Raw genomic sequence first — 22,063 nt, forward strand, 5'->3', positions numbered from 1 at the left:
TGTGACATGTTGCTTCTCTTGCTGCTTTCAAGAATCTCTCTTTGTGTTTTGAAAGTTTGAGAATAATGTGTACAATACTTAATTAAAGTATATTGGGCTTCTTGAATGCTTATATTCATGTCTTTCCTTAACTTTGGGACCTTTTCAGCTATTATTTCTTCAAATATTCTCTTTACTCTTCTTTCTTTCTTCTCCTTCTGAGACACCCAAGATGTGTATGTTGGTCTGCTTGATGGTGTTCTGCAGGTCCCTTAAGCCATCTTCACTCTTCTGCAATCTTTTTTCTTTCTGTTCTTCAGACTCCATAATTTCTATTGTCCTGTCTTCAGGTTTTCTGATTATTTCTTCTACCTGCTCAAATACATCTTTGAATCCCTCTCATGAATTTTTCATTTCAGTTACTGCACTTTCAGCTGCAGAATTTCTTTTTGGATTCTTTTAATTTTCCTTTCTCTTTATTGCTATTTACATTTTAGTCCTACATCATTTTCTTGATGTTCTCCATGCTTGCTTTTACTTCCTTGAGTAAAATTAAGACAGTTGTTTTAAAGTCTTTGCCCAGTAGGTCTAGCATTACATCACTGTCAGGGACAATTTCTGTTTTATTTATTTTTCCTTTGAACAGGCCATATTTTCCTGTCTTTGGATAGTTTGTGTCTTTTGTTGTTCTTTTTGTCCAAAACTGGACATTTGAATCTAATAATGTGACAAAAGTGGAAATCAAATTTTCCCTCTTCTCCAGGATTTGCTGTTCTTTGTTATTGTTTTTGTTTATTGTTTTTGTTCTTATGATTGTTATAGGCTGTCTCTGTGCCAAGGATCAGCCTGAGATCAAAGCTCAAAGTCTTCTCAGGTACTTTCTGAGCCTGAACCTTTCCATAGGCATGTGTGGTCACTTTCTAATTTTCCCCATTCATGAGGTCGCATTTGAATGTCCTAGTCTTTAATGTCTGGCACCAGTCCTTTAAATCCTCTAGAAGTCACGTCACTGGACAGGGAGGGGCTTGCAAAACAGGGGATACAACAACAATGGCTGGCAGCCTCTTTGCCTGCACTCCTTTGATCAGAAGTAGCAATCAGTGATCAAAGCATAGATACCCAATATTTGGAAGACAGTCTTTTTTACTCATCCTGGCTCCCACAAGTTGTTTGCAAGCTGCTCCAGGAACACATGCAGAGCTTCCTGCCAAGGGATGAGTGGAAGAGGAATAGTTGCTACTGTGCTAAGAGCTGAAATGGACCAAGATTAATGGTAATTTACTACCCAACCCTTCCCCTAGAAGTTGCAATAATTCAAGAGACATTCAAGTTATAGAATATTTACATCAGACAAATCCTGTCAGTGCTATTGTTGTCTAGTTGGGGAAAATGATTTCTGGTGCTTCCTAGTCCACTATAGTTCTTTCCTACTCTTCCCACAGTTCCTTCTCTAATTCTGAATATAAGACTACTAGATTTGTCTGGGAAATTGGATAATATGTGAAGGAGAAAGAGAGGAGTCAAGGGTAATCCACAGTTTTTGGCCTGATAAAGTAAAAGCACCAGGTGTTGCCATCAACTGAGAGAGGGTAGATTACCCGTGATTGAGACTTGGGGTGAGAAGAATACTGGATGAATCTGAGATGTCTAGATGTCTATGTAGCAATAGCAAGTTGGTTCCTGCAAATAAATCTTGGAGAGAGGTCTTGGCTGGATCATCAGTTTATATGTTATGTAAAGACACGCCACAGGTAATAAAATCACAAAGGGAGTGTGAGGTAAATATAGAGAAGAACACCATGGACAATACCTAAGGACATTAAGAAGCTGTAAACTAGTAAAACCTCTACAGAAAGTAGTATGGATATACCTCAAAGAACTAAAAGTAATCCCACTACTGGGATCCAGCAATTGGCCAGCAATCCCACTACTGGGTATTTGCCCAAAGGCAAATAAGGCATTCAATAAAAAAGACACCTGCACTTGAGGATTTACAGCAGCACAATTAACAATTGCAAAGATGTATAATCAACCCAAGTGTCCATCAATACATGAGTGGATTAATAAAATCTGTTATATGTATACCATGGAGCACTACTCAATCATAAAAAAAAAAATGGTGAACTAATAACTTCTTGTATTAACCTGTATAGAACTAGAGCCCCTTCTTCTGAATGAAGTATCATAATAATGGAAAAACAAACGCCACATGTATTCACCATTAAATTGGGACTAATCGATCAACACTTATGTGCACATATGAAAATAACATTCATCGGAAATCAAGCAGGTGGGAAGGGCAAGGAGGGGATGGGTAAATGCACACCTAACAGTTACACTGCAGACTATCTGGGGGATGGGCACATTTATAACTTTGACTTAAATAGTACAAAAGCAATTTATGTAACCAAAATGTTTGTACTCCCATAATATTCTGAAATTAAGCAAAAAGAAGAAGAACTGAAATTCCTTACCATTTAGACCAGGGATTGGCAAACTTTTTCTGTAAAGGGCCAGACAGCAAATATTTTAGGCAACTACTCAATTTTGTCGTTTTCACAGGAAAGCAACCATAGATAATATGTAAATGAATGTGGTGGCTGTGTTCTAATAAAATTTTACTTACAGAAAAAAAGTAAATAAATAAATAAATATTTTATAAATGAAAATTTAAAAAAAAAGCAGAAGTTGTTGTACGGAAGAGGAGAAACCAGCAAACTAGGCTGAGAAATGCAAGCAGTTTTGCAACAGGAGATTAAAAACAAATTGTGCTGTCCTGAAAGCCAAAGGAAGACAACGTACCAATGATAGTTCAAGACATACCTCAGTTCCAGTGAGTTATTTGTTGTTGGAGAGGTAAAAAAGCAGAACCCACGTAAACTTACAGGGATAAGGGTCATATTTCAATGAAGAAAAAAGTTGAACAGGAATGTCTACTCAATATTAGATCTAGCTGTTTTATAATGCAGTAAACTTTCTTTTCAACCCCAGAAGTATTCATAGACAGGCTGACGAGTATCACAAATACTATAGAAATGATTTCTGAATTGGGGAGAAGATTCAGCCATACGACCTATGAGAAACACTCCAGCTAATGAGTAGATTATTTCTGCCTCACTTAACACCAGAAGAGAAATACATCTGTTTTTCCATCTGGGCCTTTGCAATCTTAGCAGTCTGTGTCCAGAATTATCTCAATGCCTCCTTGTATAGCAGAAGGTGAATTATATAATGGTTTAAGGCAAACGAGACAGGCTTTGGTGTAGAGAGACCTGGGTTCAAATGTTAATACTATCACTTATATATTATTGTGCAGCTTTAAGAAAATTGATTAAATATTTTTAAACTATAGAACTCTCACAGCATTCTTGTGAAAAGAATATAGTAGTTTACTGTGCTTTGCTCATTGTCTGATATACAGTTGGTAGTCATAATAACCTTAATTCTCTAAGTGTGAGGTCCTAGGTTTAAGGACTATTTTATGATGTTTTAAAGTTAGTCTTTCCTCTAAACTTGAGTTTTAGACAATGCTACTCATTTAAGGACTATATCTACTCACAAATCAGAAATAAAAAGTATACTATAAACATAAAAACAAAATTTTCATCTGGTTTTTAAGTTCATAATAGATTTTGATGGGTTTTGAGGTCATGTTTGGGGTCACATTTTCTACTATATATTTTAAGATGTAATTTGCTTAAATTATAATAATAGAACCATACAGTGTAATGAGGAAAAGACAACAGGCTATGACATTAGAAAGGCTGGATATGAAACTTTAATTAGTTATTTCCTAATGATGTGATTTTAGCAAGTCAGCTCCTCTGTGAATCAGTTCCCTCATATATAAAATGGAAAAGATAGTATCATTAGGATGTTTGTGACAATCAAATGAGTTCATACATGTAAAAACTATAAGGTATCTGATATATAGAAAATATTCAATAGTCCTTAGTTTTTATTATTTGTTCCTTCATTCTAGAAAAAAATTTCTATATAGAACCAATTTTTCTAGTTTAATACTTTGAATTAGCTCAACTATTTAAAAATATCTTTATTACTAGAAAAATAACCTCTTAATAATAACTAATGAAAACAGCACAAAAAACCTGCAACAAAAAGGGACCCTCTTTTGCTTCTAGTTATCTACCTTATACATATCTCTCTCTACATATAAACATGTGTATACATATACCGCATATATATCCCTTTTATACTCAAAGGAAACAAATTATATCTTATGTCACTTAACAGTACATATATGTGCAAATATATAATTTAAAAATAAATGCTAGATATTTAATTGCTTTCAAAAGTCTATGTCTGTGTGATATTAATTAATTTTGTAAAATTGTTCTCCAAAACGGTTGAATCTACATGCTCTGAACAACAGGTTATGCAGTATAATTTTCCACATACTCTAAAACAATTATTGGTCATAACCAAACTTTTATTTGGCAGTCTGACAGAGAATGGTAGCATTTCAAATTCATCTTAACTTATACTTTTCTAGTAAGTGAGATTCAGGGTATTTTAAATTTGCTCTAAACAATACATATGTCCGTGGATATCATTAGTTTCTTGTTCAATTAGAAAAAATTAGTTCTGCTACATATAAAGATAGTAAATTTGCTGTCATGTGTTTCAAATATTTCTCCAATACTCATATAATTTCACTATTTGCATTTTGATTTTTAGTAATTATTAGCATTATTTTTGCTTGAACAGAAATTGCAGATTTATGTTGTAAAAGAATTTATTCATTTACTTGTGGCTTCTGTGTTTACCATCTTTCTTAAAAATGTTTTCCCTCAATTAAACTTTATGAAATAAAATTGCTCATAACTCATTTCAGTACTTTTATTTATTTATTTATTGGCATTTAATCTTCGACCCAGTTAGAATTTATTTTGTTGTACAAGATGAGATAGGAACATAGGCTTCCTTTTCTTTTTCCCCCTAAATGCCTCACTAGCTATCTCTCCAATAGTTACTGAGTAAATCATTTCTCCACACTGTTCTTAAGTATCTACTGATTATATGATATGTGTGCATGTTTATTTCATGATGAATGGAATACTAATTTTATCAAATGTATTTTTGTTGCTAATTGCAGTAAATTTGTTTAAATATATTTTAAAATACTAAATCAATCTCGCATCTCTGAAATAAACTACATTTGAGTGTAATTTATTATATTGACAGTGTGCTACTGAAATACATTGGTAATATTTTTGTAACATTTTTATTATTGTAAAATATACATAAAATAAAATTTACCATTTTAACTATTTTTTTTAAAGACACAGTTCTTACAATATTGCCCAGGCTGGACTCAAACTCCTAGGTTCATACAATCCTCTCACCTCAGACTCCTGAGTAGCTGGGACTACAAGCTTGTGTCACTGTGCCCAGCCCATTTTAACTATTTTTAAGTGCACAATTCAGTAGCATTAAATCCATTCACAATGTCATGCAACTATCGTCACTATCCATTTCCAAAACTTTCTCATCATTCCCAACAGAAACTCTGGCCAAATTAAAAAATAATTTCTCATGGTTTCCTCCCTACAGCCCCTTGTAACCTCTATTCCACTATCTGTCTCTACGAATTTGCCTATTCTAGGTTTCTCACAAGAGTTGAACCATATAATATTTGTTCTTTTTGTCTGGCTTATTTTATTTTGCATAATGTGTTCTATGTTAATCCATATTGCGGAATTCATCAGAATTTCATTGCTTTTAAGGCTGAATAATATTCCATTGTACGTGTATATCACATTTTACTTATCTATTAATTTTTTGAGGATATTTGGACTGTTTCCACCTTTTAGCTATCGTGAATAATACTGCTATGAACATTGGTATTCAACATTTGGTATTTTAAAGTTTTGCATTGATATTCATATTTGAAATTGTTCTAGAGTTTTATTTTTGTGACATGCTGAGAAACATACACATTTTTAAGAAAATTATTTACAAAATGGTGTAAATCTAAACGTATTACACAAATTTCTTTTCACAATGACTTACATTAGAAAAAGAAAATCAAAGTCATTAATTTTTTTATGTGAATCTAAATTTCTTTCAAAAAGTTGTTTGCTGTCAGGTCTTAATAAAAGTAACAATAATTCCTTATCGAGAAGATTCTGGGAAAATGCATTAATTTTTATTATCCTTTTAGAGAAAAGGATATTTTCTGCTTGAGATTAGCAGAAAAACAAATCAAGAAATACAGTATTTGAATTTACATAAAATTCATTTGCTTCTACATGTTCAAGAAGTCTTTCAAAGTCAATAATAAAATGGGAATCCATTCAATTAGTAATGTAATGTCTCTTGATTTTAATAGTGATATATCTTTCTTGGTCTCTTAAAGATCTTTCTACATAAAAAGCCACTCCTACCTACTACAACAACAACAAAAGAAATAGCAGAAGGGCCATATGTCTTCTCCTGGGTGTAAAGAAACTTATGGAAGGCTCACTGAGTTAAACAAACAAACGAACAAACAAGCAAATGAAGAGTGACAAGATTGTAGAGAAGAACATGAGATGGAAGATTTTTTTTTTTTTTTTTTTTTTTTTAGCTCTAATTGGACCCTAAATAAGAGCACAGTTTTGGACACATTTCAAAGGCACTTGCATTTTAATGATCCTTTTGAAGCAGTTTTCAGTTTTCCAGTTGAGGGTAAATGTGAAAATAAGAAGCAATCCTCCTAAAAGAAGTGGAAAAATATTAGCCTGAGGTATGAGAAAGGAAGAAGCAGAATGGAAACAACCGACTGAAACAAGCTGAAGATCCTCTAGACTTAGAGAAGGATAGCTTGGTATGATTTCAGCAAATTCAAAGACATATTTTGCAAGGGTGTGCTGAGTTCATAAAAAAGGATGTTTAGAATAGAAGCACATAATTCAGAATTAGGAATGCATGGTCCAATATGAGTTAGACATATAAAAATTGGAAAAACTTCAAAATGAGAAAATAACATTTGAAGTACATAGTATGGGCATTAATTAAAAGAAAGGGTAAGTGTTAGACATAATACTATTACAAATACCTAAATTTTACTAGAAAACAAGATTATTTTGCATGCCATTCTACTGGAGAAAATACACTCTACAGCATTTTGAATGTTTTTTCCTCATCAAAAAATGTGCATAGGAGTGTCTTATTTTCTCAGTTGAGATGTATATTCACAAATTAAGGACTAGAAAACTGATATAAATGAAACAAATCACAAAGCGCATCAAATCCTCTCTTCTTTAGAAAACCAAAAGCAATGCTGTGCAGTGGTCTCTGTCTGGAAAAGATAAAACAGGTTTAGTTTAGTTTGTAAGCTACACAGTGGCTTCTGGAAAACCATATTGCTTACAAAAAGAAGTGTTTCTAAGATTTTAAGTGGTTATATTTGGCTTTAAAATTTTGTCATAGTTTCCACATTTAGTAACTATTCTTAAATGATCTGATAATTACTTAAAAAGTTAGAAATAATACTCATCAAGGATTTGGACTTAAGTATTTTGTCTTTTGAAGAGTAAAGGAGGAAACACAAGTTCTGTGGGAAGACATGGCAGGATGCAACCACAGGTGAGACTACTTCTAATCAGGTACAGAATGCAGCCCTTCTCTCTGGAAATGGGTAGATTAAGAAGAAATATAGAGCAAGTAAAATGGTTTTGAACATATTTTGGAAGTTTAATTTTCTGCATTAATCTACATAAGAAATTGATTTAAAAATCAGCACAGCGGAATGTGGCTGCGTTTGATCTTTAAAAAGGCCAAATTTGGGGCAGATTTACACTCCTGGCAATATATTGCTTTAAAAAGTTGGCAGTAACTCAAATCGAGAAATATAAAGTTGGCCTTGGGGCAAATTTAATTGAAGAAAAGGTCTGACGTATTTCAGTGGATTCAGAAAGCACATCAAAAGATATTCTTAAAAGGTATTGAAAGGCTGAATTGCCCAGGTGAACAAATAGGTACAGTAGCAAGCAAAAAGTAGACACCCTCTTACAAGTGGAAGCATCCCTTTTCCAGTCTCTAGGGCATTCTCATTTTACCCAGAATTATGCTAGGCATTCCTTTTGCTTGCATAGCAATGACAAAACATAGCACAGCTTCTGCCACTTAATGTATAGCTTAGTTCCTTAGACCCTAGAAGACACTTGTTTGTTGCAGCACAAGAAAATATGGAATTCTCATCATTCTTCCAAGGATGAAAACTGTCTTCATTAATATCAAGTTTGTACTCCAAGCTACGTTTTCTGTTTGTTTGTTTGTTTGTTTGGTATGTGTACTAGCTTTGCATGTCACCACTAAATCATAATGTAATCTTGGAGACATTTTAAGCTTCAACTAAACTCAGTGGACATAGTTCCAACACTACAAACAAATTCCCAACACTGCTATAATACAAAAATCCAGGACCAAGTTTACATATGCACGGGCAATAACAATGAATCATGACCACTGCTTCACTGCTTGCCTGATAGAAACCATAACATGATTCTGACTATAACATGCATAACAGTTGGAGATGTTAATATTTGAAAAAAAATGGTGTATTGGACTGTGAAATATATATGGATTTTGGAGAGAAAGAGCTAATGTTAATGATAGTGCATGGTTCTCCACAGTCTTCTACGTGAATCTCTTAGGAATATAGAGGAAACAGGAAACAAATGTTGACCATGTTACCTTTTTAAAGGCTTAACTATAAAGAAATAATTACTCTTATTCTGAAACTTTTGAAAATACAAACAATAGATATAAAACATCTATTTCTCTATTAATCTTTTTTTCAAAAAGTAAATTTTATTGTGTTTATTTAGGGTATACAACATGATGTTATGGGATACAAATAAAAAGTAAAAAGTTACTATAGTGAAGCAAATTAACATATCCAATCATCTGACGTAGTTACCCATTTTTTTGTTTTCGTTGGCAAGAGCAGCTAAATATATTCATTTAGCATGAATTTCAAATACAACTCTGTTAATCTTATTAAAATATAAAAACAAATAAGAAAAATTGTTCATTAAAATAATTTAATGATATGGCCTATTTTCCCCAAATTAAATCATTAAACATAAAGCACTGGAGCTAGATGAATCATTCTTAAAGTGCTTGAACAGCACTCTTATAGTTTCTATAATTTAAAATCTTAAACTTTCAATTCCTTGTAGTATTCAACTAAGTCAGCAAATTAACTTGAAGTTGGAGACTAATTGAAACAAAATCTATCCAAAAAAGGTCATGTATTAAAGTTGTGATAAGGTCATTTCCCCAAGAATTCCCACAGTTATTTATTGCCCTGTGTTTGAAAGGACTGTGTCATTACCACGTTAATTACTGGTTCAAACAGACAGCAAGTATCAAGGGGAGAGATGGTTCTGAGAGAAAGTTAGTTGTATAAAGCACATCTTTTCTGCTGTCCCCCTTGAGGGCTAAAACACTTTTTATTATAGAAGATTAAACTTTAAATCCATAAATACTATTGTGCTCCGTTCAACAGCTCATAGTATCACACCACATCATGCATTTTACAGCTCATAAATGTACATCAAATACAGCTCAGGTTTAGGGATCATAATCTTAATTCTATCACACCAATATTTTTCTAAGAAGTGGGCAATAAATACTTAGCAGGAGAGAATTACATTTTTCAAATAAAATATGGTTTGGTTTCAAAAGATTATAAAAGATCCTAAAATATGGTTTATTTTCAAAAAATTATAATTCTACTGTAGTATAAAAATACACAATAAAAACAAAGTAGGTCAACATTGACAGGTAATGCTGGTCTGCTTCTCAGAATGCCACTCTTTTTTCGCAAAGGGCTCTAAAGTTCTCTAATGTGTGATAATTAGATGAAATGAACATTCCTTTAAAAATTTAACAGATTTAGCAGGCTATTCATCAATTAAATAAATGGCAAATTTTCTAAAGCATGAATTGTTATCTGAGAGTCTTCCACACAACTGTTAATCATTATGAGCTATCATTTTTCACATTCTTCCAATTTTTACATGAAAAACTAATACAAATATGTGAGCATGATCAGTATAGTTAAAAATGTAATGATTCACAAAAAATGAAGAATCTATAATAACTGCACTAAAGATCTCTATCCATAAGAAAGATATGACCTTGAGCAATTCATTATCTTCCAGTTACATCATCTGTAAAATAAGTTTTATATTAATATATGATTTCCAAGATTATTCCTAGCCTAAGCATTCTATGATTTTAAAAATTCTAAGAGCTACAACGATTTGCTAACGATCCATGATTTACTGTAATGAGACTAAGCAGTTTTGTTGCTTGAGCATCTTCTTACAATTATGAAACAAAATCTTGCAAAAAATTTTGACACCATATACTCAATATTACCATTGGGTTTTATATCTTTCATTTTTTTCAGCATTAGTGTTTTTTCTTTCAGAATGAAGAAATCCCATCAGTATTTCTTACAAGCTGGGTCTGGAGGTGGTGAATTCTCTCAGCTTCTGTTTGGGAAAGACTTTATCTTTCCTTCATAATTGAAGGATACGTATGCAGGATATTGTATTTGTGGATGACAGTTTTGTTTTTTTTTTTTCTTTCAGTATTTTGAAAATGTTGTTCCACTCCCTCCTGGTCTATAGGAATTCTGTTGAGAAGTCTGTTGCCGGATTAACTGGAGCTACTTTATACCTTATTTGCTTCTTTTCACTAGCTGCTTTTAGAAACCCTCTCTTTGTCCTTGACCTTTGAGAGTTTGAGTATTACGTGCCTTGGGGTAGTCTTAACTGTGTTGAATCTGTTTGGTGTTCTCTGATCTTCCCCTAACCGGATATTTACATCTTTCTCAACTTTTGAAAAGTTTTCTGTTATTATTTCTTTGAATAAGCTTTCTACCCCTTGCTCTCGCTCAGTTTTCTCTTGAACATTAACAAGTCTCAGATTTAGTATTTACAGGTAATTTTCTGTAATATATCTTGTAGGCAAACTTCATTGCTTTTATTTGCAATATTTTTTCTTTTTTCTCCTCTGACAGTATTTTCAAATAGCCTGTCTTTGAGGTCACTGATTCTTTCCTGTACTTGATCCATTTTGCTGTTTAGAGCCTCTAATAACTTTTTCAGTTCAGCAAGTGAAATTCTCAGTTCCAAGATTTCTGTTTGATTTTTTTGCTATTATTTCAATCTCTTTGTTTAATTTATTAGATAAATTTCTGAGTTGCTTTTCTGTGTTATCTTGAAAAATCACTGAGTTCCCTTAAAACTGCAGTTTTGAATTATTGGTCAGAGCACTTACATAATGCCACCTTGTTAGGGTCAGTCACTGGTTCCTTACTTTGTCCATTTGAGGATATCATGGTACCCCATTTGCTGCTGTTTCTCATGGATGTTTATCTATGTCTTTGCATCAAAAAAACCAGAATATTCTAATTGTGGTGTAAAATCCACACATAACTCTAATATGAAGCCCAAGAGACATCTATCAAAAATAGTAATAGCTACAGCAATGTTTTAAGAGATAGGTAATATAAAATTATGTAAATTTAGACAACTAAAAGTGAAAATGTAGGGGGCATACAGTTAAAGTGTAGAATTTTTTCACTTTTTCTCTGTTTCTATTTTTTCTTTGTCATCTAAGATAAGCTGTCGTCTCTTCAAAATAACTTGTTATAAGATATTTTCTGTAAGCCTCTAGGTAACCACAATGCAAAAGCCTATAACAGATTCATTTAAAATAAAAAGCAACAAATTTAAACATACTACTAGAGAGAATCATCTAACCATAAAGAAATAGAAAGAAAAAAAGGAAAGAAAAAAAAGAAACAGAAAGAAAGAAAGAAAATGAAGTTACAAAACAATCAGAAAGCAAGCAACAAAATGGGAGTAGTACATACCTACTTATCAGTAATAACAATGAATGTAAATGGACTCAATTTTCCAATTCTGAGGCACAGAGTGGGTGACTAGATAAAGAAACAATATCCAACTATATGCTACCTGCAAGAAAAACACGTCACCTATAAAGACACGCATAGACTGAAAATGAAGGGGTGGAAAAAGATACTCCATACAACTGGAACCCAAAAAAAGAGCAGGATTAGTTATATTTATATCATAGAAATAGACTATAAATCAAAGACTATAAAAAGAGAGAAAGAATATCGTTATATAATGATAAAGGTACAATTCAACAAGAGCATGTAAATATTATAAATATCAATGCACCAACACTGGAACTCCCAAGTATATAAAGTAAACATTAATAGATCTAAATGAGAGACAGACTGCAGTACAATGATAGTAGGGGACTTTAACACCCCAGTCTCAGTAATGGAAAGATCTCACAGACAGAAAATCAAAAACAAAATAACATAGTTAAACTATACCCTAGACCTAATAGGCCTAACTGAGACTTATAGAACATTTCACCCAACTGCTGCAGAATACACATTCTTTTCATCAGCACAGGGAACATTCTCCAGAACAGATCACATTTTAGGCCATAAAACAAGTATAAATAAACTAAAAAAAGTGGAAATGAGATCAAGTAGCTTTTCTGACCATAATTAATTAAAACTAGAAATCAACAAAAACAGGGACCTCAGAAACTCCACAAACACATGAAAATTAAACAACATTCTCCTGAACAACCAAAGGGTCAATGAAGAAATTAATAAGAATATTTAAAAATTTCTTGAAACAAATGAAAATGGAAATATAACATACCAAAATCTATGAGATACAGAAAAAGCAGTGTTAAGAAGTCATCTATAGTGATAAATGCCTATATAAAAAAAGTAGAAAGACTTCAAATAATCTAATGATGTACCTCAAGGAACTAGAAAAGAAGAAAAATCAAATTCAAATTAGTAGAATGAAAGAAACAATAAAGATCAGAGCAGAAATAAATGAAATTGAGACTAAAAAATACAGAAAATTAGCAAAAATAGTTGGGTTTTGTTTTTTTGTTTGTTTTTTAAGACTAGTTAAGTGAAGCAGTGGGAGTGGAAAGACAAAATTGACAAACCATTAGCTAGACTAAGAAAAAAAGAGAAAAAAAAAACCCAAATATTAAAAAATCAGAAATGAAAAAGGTAACATAAAAACTGAGATCACAGAAATATAAAGAATTATTACAGACCATCATGAACAACTATATGCCAACAAATTGGAAAACCTAGAAGAAATGTATAAATTCCTGGACACATACAACTTATCGAGATTGAACCATGAAGAAATAGAAAACCTCAATAAATCAATAACAAGTCATAAGATTGAAATCCTAATAAAAAGTCTCCCATCAAAGAAAAGCCCAGGACCTAATGATTTCACTGCTGAATTCTACCAAACATTTAAACAAGAATTAATACCAATTTTACTAAAACACTTCAAAAAAATTGAAAAGGAGGGAATATTTTTAAACTAATTCTAAGAGGCCAGCATTACCGTGAAAAAACAACCAGACAAGAACACAACAAAAAAGAAAACTACAAGCCAATATTACTGATGAAAGTAGATGCAAAAATCCTCCACAAAATACTAACAAACCAAATCCAACAATAAATTCACAAGATCATTCACCATGTTCAAGTGAGATTCATCTAGGGGTGCAATGATATTTCAACATAAACAAATTATTAAGCATGATACATCACATTAACAGAACTGAGAACAAAAACCATATGATTATCTCAGCAGATGCAGAAAAATCATTTGAAAATATTCAATATCCCTTTATGATAAAAACTCCCAGCAAAGTGCGTGTATAAGAATCATACCGAAAAATAGTAAAGGTCATATGTGAAAATCCCATAGCTAACATTGTACTAAACAGGGAAAAACTGATGGCCTTTCCTCTAAGATCTGAAACAAGACAAGGATGCCCACTTTCACCACTTTTATTCAAAATAATACTGGAAGTCCTGGAATGAGAATTTATGCAAGAGAAAGAAATAAATGGCATCCAAATTGGAAAGGAAGAAGTCAAATTAGATTTGTGTGCAGATGACACGATCTCATACTTAGAAAAACCTAGAGTCCACCAAAAAACTGTTAGAACTGATAAACAAAATTCTGTAAAGTTGCAGTATAAAAATTCAACATACATAAATCAGTAGCCTTTATATACATCAACAGTGAACAATCTGAAGAAGAAATCAAGACAGCAATCCCATTTACAATAGCCACAAAAATATAAAATACCTAGGAAACAATTTAATCAAAGAAATGAAAAAACTATACAAAGAAACCTATAAAACACTGCTGAAAAATTAAGAGGACAAAAAAGGAGAAAGATATTTCATGCTTACGGATTGAAAGAGCTGATGTTGTTAAATGACATACTAAATCAATTATCGGATTCAATGTAATCTATATCAAAATACCAATGACATTCTGCAAAGAAATACAAAAAAAAATCCAAAAATTTATGTAGAACCACAAAAGATCCTGAACAGTCAAAGCAATCCTGAGCAAAAAGAACAAAGCTGAAGGCATCACACTACCTGACTTAATTTACTACAAATGTGTAGTAACCACATCAGTATGGCACTGGCATAAAAACAGACACATAGACCAAGGGAAGGGAACATAAAACTCAGATACAAACCCATAAATTTACAACCAACTCATCTTCAACAAAGACACCAAGAACATACAATGGGGAAAAGCGAGACTATACAATAAATAGTGCTTGTAAAACTGGATAACTATATGGAGAAGAATAAAATTGCACCCTTGCCTCTCACCACAGACAAAAGTCAAATCAAAATGGATTAAAGACTTAAATTTAAGACCTGAAAATGTGAATCAACTAGAGAAAAAACATTGACAAATGGTCTAGAACATTGATCTGGCCAAAGATTTTCTGTATAAGACCTCAAAAGCACTGGGAGCCAAACCAAAAATTCACAATGGAATTACATCAAGCAAAAAAAATTTCTACACAGAAAAGGAACACACAACAAAGTGAAGAGAAAACCCACAAAGTGGGAGAAAGTATCTGCAAACTACCCATATGATAAGCAAATAATAACCAGAATATATAAAGAGCTCAAACAACTCAATAACAACAAAAAAAAATAATAATGCAATTTAAAAATGGGCAAAAGATCCAAATAGACATTTCTCAAAAGAAGACATACAAATGCCTAACAGGTATATGAAAAATGCTCAACATCACTAATCATCAGAGAAATACCAAAAAAAAAAAAAAAAAACTACAAAGAGATAGCATCTCACCTCAATTAAAATGTTTTTTGTTGTTGTTTTTTTGTTGTTTTCTCAAGAAGGCAGGCAATAACAGATGCTGAAGAGGATGTGGAAAAAGGGGAACACTCATACACTATTTGTGGAAAGGTAAATTAGTACAACCACTATGGAAAACAGTATAGAGGTTCCTCAAAAAACTAAAAATAGAAATACCATATGATCCAGCAATTCCACTGCTGGGTATATATATCCAAAAGAAAGGAAATCAGCATATCAAAGAGGTATCTGCATGCCCATATCTATTGCAGCACTATTCACAATAGCTAAGATATGGAATCAACCTAAGTGTCCATCAACAGATGAATGGATAAAGAAAATGTGGCATACAAACAGAATAGAATATAATTCAGTGACAAAAAGAATGCAGTTCTGTCATTTGTAGCAAAATGGATGGAACTGGAGGCTATTATGTTAAGTGAAATAAACGAAGCACAGAAAGACAAATATGGCATATTCTCACTCATATGTTGGAACTAAAAAGTGGATCTCATGACGATAGAGAATAGATTAGTTGCTATCAGAAGCTTGAAAGTATGGGGGGAAATGAAGAGAAGTTGATTAATCAGTACAAATACACAGTCAGATAGAAGAAATAAGACCTAGTGTTTGATAGATTAGTAGGGTGACTATAGTTTACAATAATCTAGTGTACATTTCAAAATAGCTAGAGGAGAATAATTTGAATGTTTCTAGCATAAAGAAAAAGACAAATATTAAAAGCAATGAATATCTCAAGTATGCTGATTTTATCACTGAAAATTATATGACTGTATTATCACAAATACCCTAAAACTATGTACATTTAATTATACATCAATAAAAATAAATTTAAAAAATTGACACCATAGAATATGCTTATTTCAATATTCATCATTCTGAATCAAATATAGACTCTAGTAATACTCAGTATAAAACCACTCATACTAGAAATTGAAGAGCAGTCAGAACTTTACATGCCTTCCATACCTGGTTAGAGACTATAGAGCTGCAATTTACACAGAAGCAGACACCGAGTCTCTCATTGGAATTCCCATGTCCAAAGAATAAACAAGTGTTAATCTGAGAAACAATATCAAGTTATATCATATTTAAATTTATGATTTAGGGAAATAATCTTCTATTCAAGATGATAACTGGTTAATTAATCAAATGCTGTAAAAAGGACACATTTTTCTTAATACTCCAAGATATTTCTACCATATTTCACCAGTATGCAAGGTTTTCATGTACATTTCTATGACTTCTCAATTTAATATTTGTAAGAACATAATTATAAATTAAATCAAATAAAGTTTATTTCAAAAACATATACCTAATAAACGCATCTTTCTTACAATAGAGTATGTCTAACTCAGAACAAACAAAAAAATGGCATGCCCAGAAAACCTCATCTGAAAATTTTCTGGGTTGTAACAATTTTATCCATGCTTGAAATAATTATAAGCAAAACATTCTAGTTAATTATATTTACTAGAATTTATCACATTGGAAGACAACTGGTAAACTAGAGCATTCATTTCTGTAATCTTTATTATTAAGATAATTACATGGTCCTTGCTTCAGATTCACTCTTTATGAAGTAAATTATAAGGTTGAATTTTTGAGTTTCCATTTTAGCTTCTTTCATTTATTTGAAAAAAAGAAAGTCTTTTTATCCATCAAAATTTATGAATATAATTGATGAAACCATGATTTTATAACCAATGATTTACTAGCAAAAAACTAAAGAGAGATGTTAGTACACTAAGAACAATATCATAATTATTTTTATAAACAAATCTTGAATATATAAGGCCAGACATTATAATCCAAGAGTCTAATGAACACCACATTGCTTTCCTAGATATAATAATTCTCTGCTGATTGGCAAGTGTTATATATTTACAATCATTAATTCTACTTCCTTTTATAATAAGAAAATACATTTTAATATGAACCAAAACATAATCAAGTGGGTGTGAATGTTTGGAGAAACTGGTGAATCATTTATGTGTTTAAAAAATGATTAAAATATCTAATTGTGCTTCCTGTATTCACAGAAAAAAAAATGCTATAGTCTTCACTTGACAATTTCCCTCATTATTGTACTTTCAAAGAGTTTTTCTTTCACTACGTAAATATCATATATTTCTGTATACTCACATAATGAAGCTTTACATATTTATTTTATAAACCGCAATGAATAAAACCATATTACTTTTATCATTTTTTCCTTAATTCTATGAGAACAAAGTATATATTCTGGTACCTTTGGATATTGTTTGACTGGAATCAGTACTCTTTCTGAGAGCTTTATGTTTTTGTTGCTGATGACATCAAGGTATTTTTTTTCTTCATCTTCCTTTTTTCCATCAGAACCTTGAAATTTTTCAATTTCTGAAAATAAAACCACAAGAAAAAAACAAGCGAAATGAGAAATACTCTGATTGTTCATATTTCTCCTCTTCTCAAATAAGATTTTGAAGAATCTTGATTAAAAAGCCAGAAACAGCATCTTGCTAACAGCTACATGAAAGCTGCTACAGTATGTATTAATAAGATGACCTCTGTCAACTAAAATGAAAAAGTGATAATGGAAAATGTGACTGTGTCTTCTGGGATACAAATGATGATTTAACTATTTTTTAATATCTGAAAACAAAATATGAGGAAGAATATGTCCTTTGACTATTTAAAACATTAATATCTAAATAAACATAACTTTCCCAGGAGCAATGAATAGAACAAAACATATTTTAAGGTTATGTGTTTTATTTTTATTTAGAATTATTCCTAAAAAATTAAAAATAATTAGAAATGGTAATCATTCAGTTATCTAAAATAAATAGTAAAGAGAAACTACATGATATTTTATATTCTAGCCAAACTTTAAAGCAATTAAAAGGGGATCACAGAAAAGTCATATAAGGCTGAAATCTATTAACGTTATCATTCATACTCATCTATACAAAATTATCTTTATAGATGCTTGAAAGGAATTATTAGTTTTGACCTACCAGAATATAATCAAAATGAATATTGTTTTAGATAAAATTTTATTTTTTATTTTTTAATAAAACAAGTTGAGTGTCCCTTATCCAAAATGCTTGCGACCAGAGGTGTCTTAGATTTAATTTTTTTTAAGTTTTGTCTAATTTATTTATTTATATATTTATTTTTATTTCAGAATATTATGGGGTGCAAACATTTTGGTTACATATATTGCCCTTACATCGCCAAAGCCAGAGCTACAAGCATGCCCATTGGGCATATGTATACTATTTATCCATTTCTTCATTTTTAAATTAATTTATTCCATAAATATTTTTAAACCTCTACTATGGGTCCTGGAGATATAACAGAAAACAATAAAATATCTCTGCTTTTATGGCATCTATATTTTAATGTGGATAATGAACAATGAGAAAATGAATATATATGCACAAACATATTTATGGGTGGAAGCACAGAATAAATACAATATAGCTATTAAGAATATAAAGGAGAGTAGAGTCAAGGGGTATGGCTATTACTTTAAATTTGCAGGGTGATATTTAAGCAAAGCCCTGAATAATGAGAAAGATTAGCCATGGGAAGATTGAGAAGTAGAGTGTAACAGTCTGATGAAACAAGCTTGACTTGCTCTTGGAATAGTAAGAAGCAAGAAAGCCTATGTGGCTGAAGAAGTGAATGTAGAAAAAAGCCTTGATGGGTGGTTATGGGACGGATCATGTAAGAACTTGGGGGGATACATGAGGTTTTCTGTTTTTTATTGTGAATGTAAGGGTAAACCACTGATGGCTTGCGGGAGGGGAGGAAGGCTGCAATATTTGATTTTTATTTGTAAAGATAACATCATATGTAGTATGCAAAACCAGTCATAGTAGACGGCAAGCAAACAAGAAAAGCAAATTACATTTGTCTAGCTGAGAAATGATGCTGACTTGGGCTAAGAAAGTAGCAATGAAATGTTAGAAGAATGTGCAGTTACAACTAAGGTCACCTCGTAAAACTCACAATGTAAACTAAATGTTTCGGAGGATTACTAAAAATTATTTGTAATAACTTTTTTTATGTGTATTTGATAGTTATTATTACCATAAAATCACCAGTAAATATTTCTTCTTTCTTTGCTCTTGGTCAATTGTACTACTTCAAAACACTAACTAAATTAAGATATGCATGTGATAGTTTTTACTTTTGTTATGGATGGAACAAAATCATTCTGTTTCTGTTATTTTGGAGTAGATAAAAGGTGATGATAGTTATTAAGTATGAAAAATTTTAATACAAATTAATTTATATTGCAACTTAAAACAATTATTTTTAAAAGGTCTGTTACTTCCAAAGATAAGAGAAATAATATATTGTATCTAATAGTTTTGGGTTTTGTTATTCTATTTTTAAATAACATCTTTCCCAAAATGATTTCACATAGCTTCTAGAAAAATCCCTCTAACATTCCAGGAAGTAAACTTTTAGCATACTAAGTATTTGGGCTGTGTGGCATCAAAACAATCTTTTTGAAGTAATATTACATTGTTTCCCCAGAGAGTGTCTGAATAAAACGTACAGTGCATAGTTGGTACCAAGTCATTTATAATCATTTTTTCAGTTATATGGTATAATTTCTGTATGGACAAATAACTTAAAATAAACTGAATTGTTTGAAAATAAGTTATATGTCCATAATTCCTGCTTATGATGGCATCACATTCCCACTCCAAAGTATTAACAAGCCACTTTGTCTTTCTAAACTGAGAAACACTCTTGATTCCAAACTTTCAATCCCTTATATTAATGTAATTATTACAACCAGAACTATGACAATTGCAAAGAAAAAATATTCCTTATGCCTTCTGATACTAACAATGAACTTTTGATCACTGCCCTTTGGGTCCATGCACCTACCCAATGTCATATATTCTAGCTTGCTAAGGCAATTGTAATGTGGGACACTGAAGAAACTGACTCAATTCCAAAACTATTATATGTATGGCTTCTCCCTTGTTCAAAAAGAAATAGAATTTGTCAGATATTATTTGCTCTCCACAAAACTACCACCTTAGGCTTTTTTTAGACATTTGCAATTTGGTCAACCCATGATTAATTCTAATAACTTTCCCATCAAGAAATGTAGCTGAATGAAAATAGCATGCCTGCCTCCTCCACTCAGAAGAACCAGAGCAGAGCAAGTCATGCTTCAAGTGCATTATTGAAGAGAAAATGATGGAATTCAATAGAGAAGTGACAGAGGACACCAAAAGTGGAGAAGGAAAATGAGGAGAGGTGACCTCCCTGGCAAGGATCGGCTGGAGGGAGCTGGGAGTGACTCATAGGGAAGGGGTAAGAGAGAGAATTCCAGTAGCCTATACCACCACCATGGAATCATGCAATCCTGACTGCAGGAGAAGCCCTCCACTCTCCCAGCCCCTGCAACTAACATAGGAAGCTGCTATGGGAAGTTCCAATGAGAAGGAATTGCTCCAAGGAGGGAGCTTGCACTGATTCCCAAATATTGATACTTTCTGAGACCTAAGCAGCTACAGCATGGTGTCATTTTCACAACCAGACTCTGGTAAACTGCATGCTGTCCGGAGACCCAGCAGCGCTAAGACTAGGGCATTATGGGAATTCAGCTAATGCTGTTGGGACAGAGTAGCAAGCTGGGAGCATTCCCACAGCTGGGTCTAGGAAATGAGCTGGGCATGGGCAGCAGCAGCTGGTGCCAGAAAGCAAGTACTGCCAGAATATGAGACAGGGACCAAGAAAGGTGCAAGTTGTCACTGGGAATTGGTCAAAAGCTGGACTTGAGCTCCTTCAGTCAGGGTAGGAGGATGTGCCCTGCCAGGCCTGGGGTGTGAAGGGGATGTGGATTCCCCATCTGCCAGCCCAGGCTGTGGCCACTGAGGGAAGCCTTACCCTCTCCAGTGGTGAGGCCTCAGCACGAGTGCTACCACCCCTCGCATGCACAGTATGCCTAAGCCCTGAGGATCACACAACCCCCACCCAGCATGGCTGTTGTATACTCTCATCACTGGGTGGCCTGAGAACAATCCTGCGTAATCTGGCTTTGCTCATCACTCCAAGAACAAGCACACAGCCTGGGGTCCTGGGGACTGCCCAACCCAATCCACCACCTTGGGTACCTGAGCACTTCTCCTAGAAGCCTGAGGTTGGGACTAAACTCTGAGCCACTACCACCTCAGCTGGCACCCAACTGCCAGGGCCATCTGGCATGCCCAGCCCATTGCAGCCATTGCCAACATTACTGTACACGACTAGGGACCCAGAGAATCTTCCTGCCATTGCTACTCCCATCATCCACACCAGGCCAGCTGTTCAAGGGCCTAAGAACCCACCTTCCTCCCACCACTGCCACTAACAGCATCAGAGCCAGCCACACGGAGGCCCAATAATCAACCTGCTGGTAACCACCAACCCAAGTGCCCCTGTGAACTGTACTGGGGCAAAAAGATAGGCATGCTCAGCCCATTGCTGTCCCCACTGGATCTGAAGATAGGCTCACTTGGCATAACAGTCCCCAGCACAACTTCATCACAGCCTCCATGAACAGCCACACCCTAATACACTAAGGAAATCACAGATACCACAAATGCTATTTACAGGCAAAGATACCAAACAGAGACTACACTACTGCATATTCCCAGAATCAAAGCCAAAGTATTCTCCCAAATCAACACCAAGATACAATTTCATGAAAAATTCCTCCAATATGACAGTAAATTAAAAAATATAAAGAAGTGACTATCACACCAAATGTGCATATATCAACATAAGGACACAGGAAACATAAAAAAGCAGGGAAA

General features: G+C 33.0%; 1 protein-coding gene across 3 annotated transcripts in view; it reads right to left on the reverse strand.

Moving 5' to 3' along the window:
• KHDRBS2 (KH RNA binding domain containing, signal transduction associated 2) overlaps positions 1-22,063 on the reverse strand; it is a 542,862-nt gene that overhangs the window by 429,757 nt on the left and 91,042 nt on the right. For all 3 annotated transcript variants that reach the window (XR_011235523.1, XM_069488012.1, XM_069488013.1), the window contains exon 2: positions 17,503-17,630. Coding sequence is in view for 2 of the 3 variants with exons in the window: in XM_069488012.1 (XP_069344113.1) it covers positions 17,503-17,630 (128 nt within the window). In the remaining variant the exon portion in view is untranslated. The remainder of the gene's footprint in view (positions 1-17,502; positions 17,631-22,063) is intronic.

Source organism: Eulemur rufifrons, chromosome 15 (genome assembly GCF_041146395.1).
Source record: "Eulemur rufifrons isolate Redbay chromosome 15, OSU_ERuf_1, whole genome shotgun sequence".
Taxonomy (NCBI): Eukaryota; Metazoa; Chordata; class Mammalia; order Primates; family Lemuridae; genus Eulemur; species Eulemur rufifrons.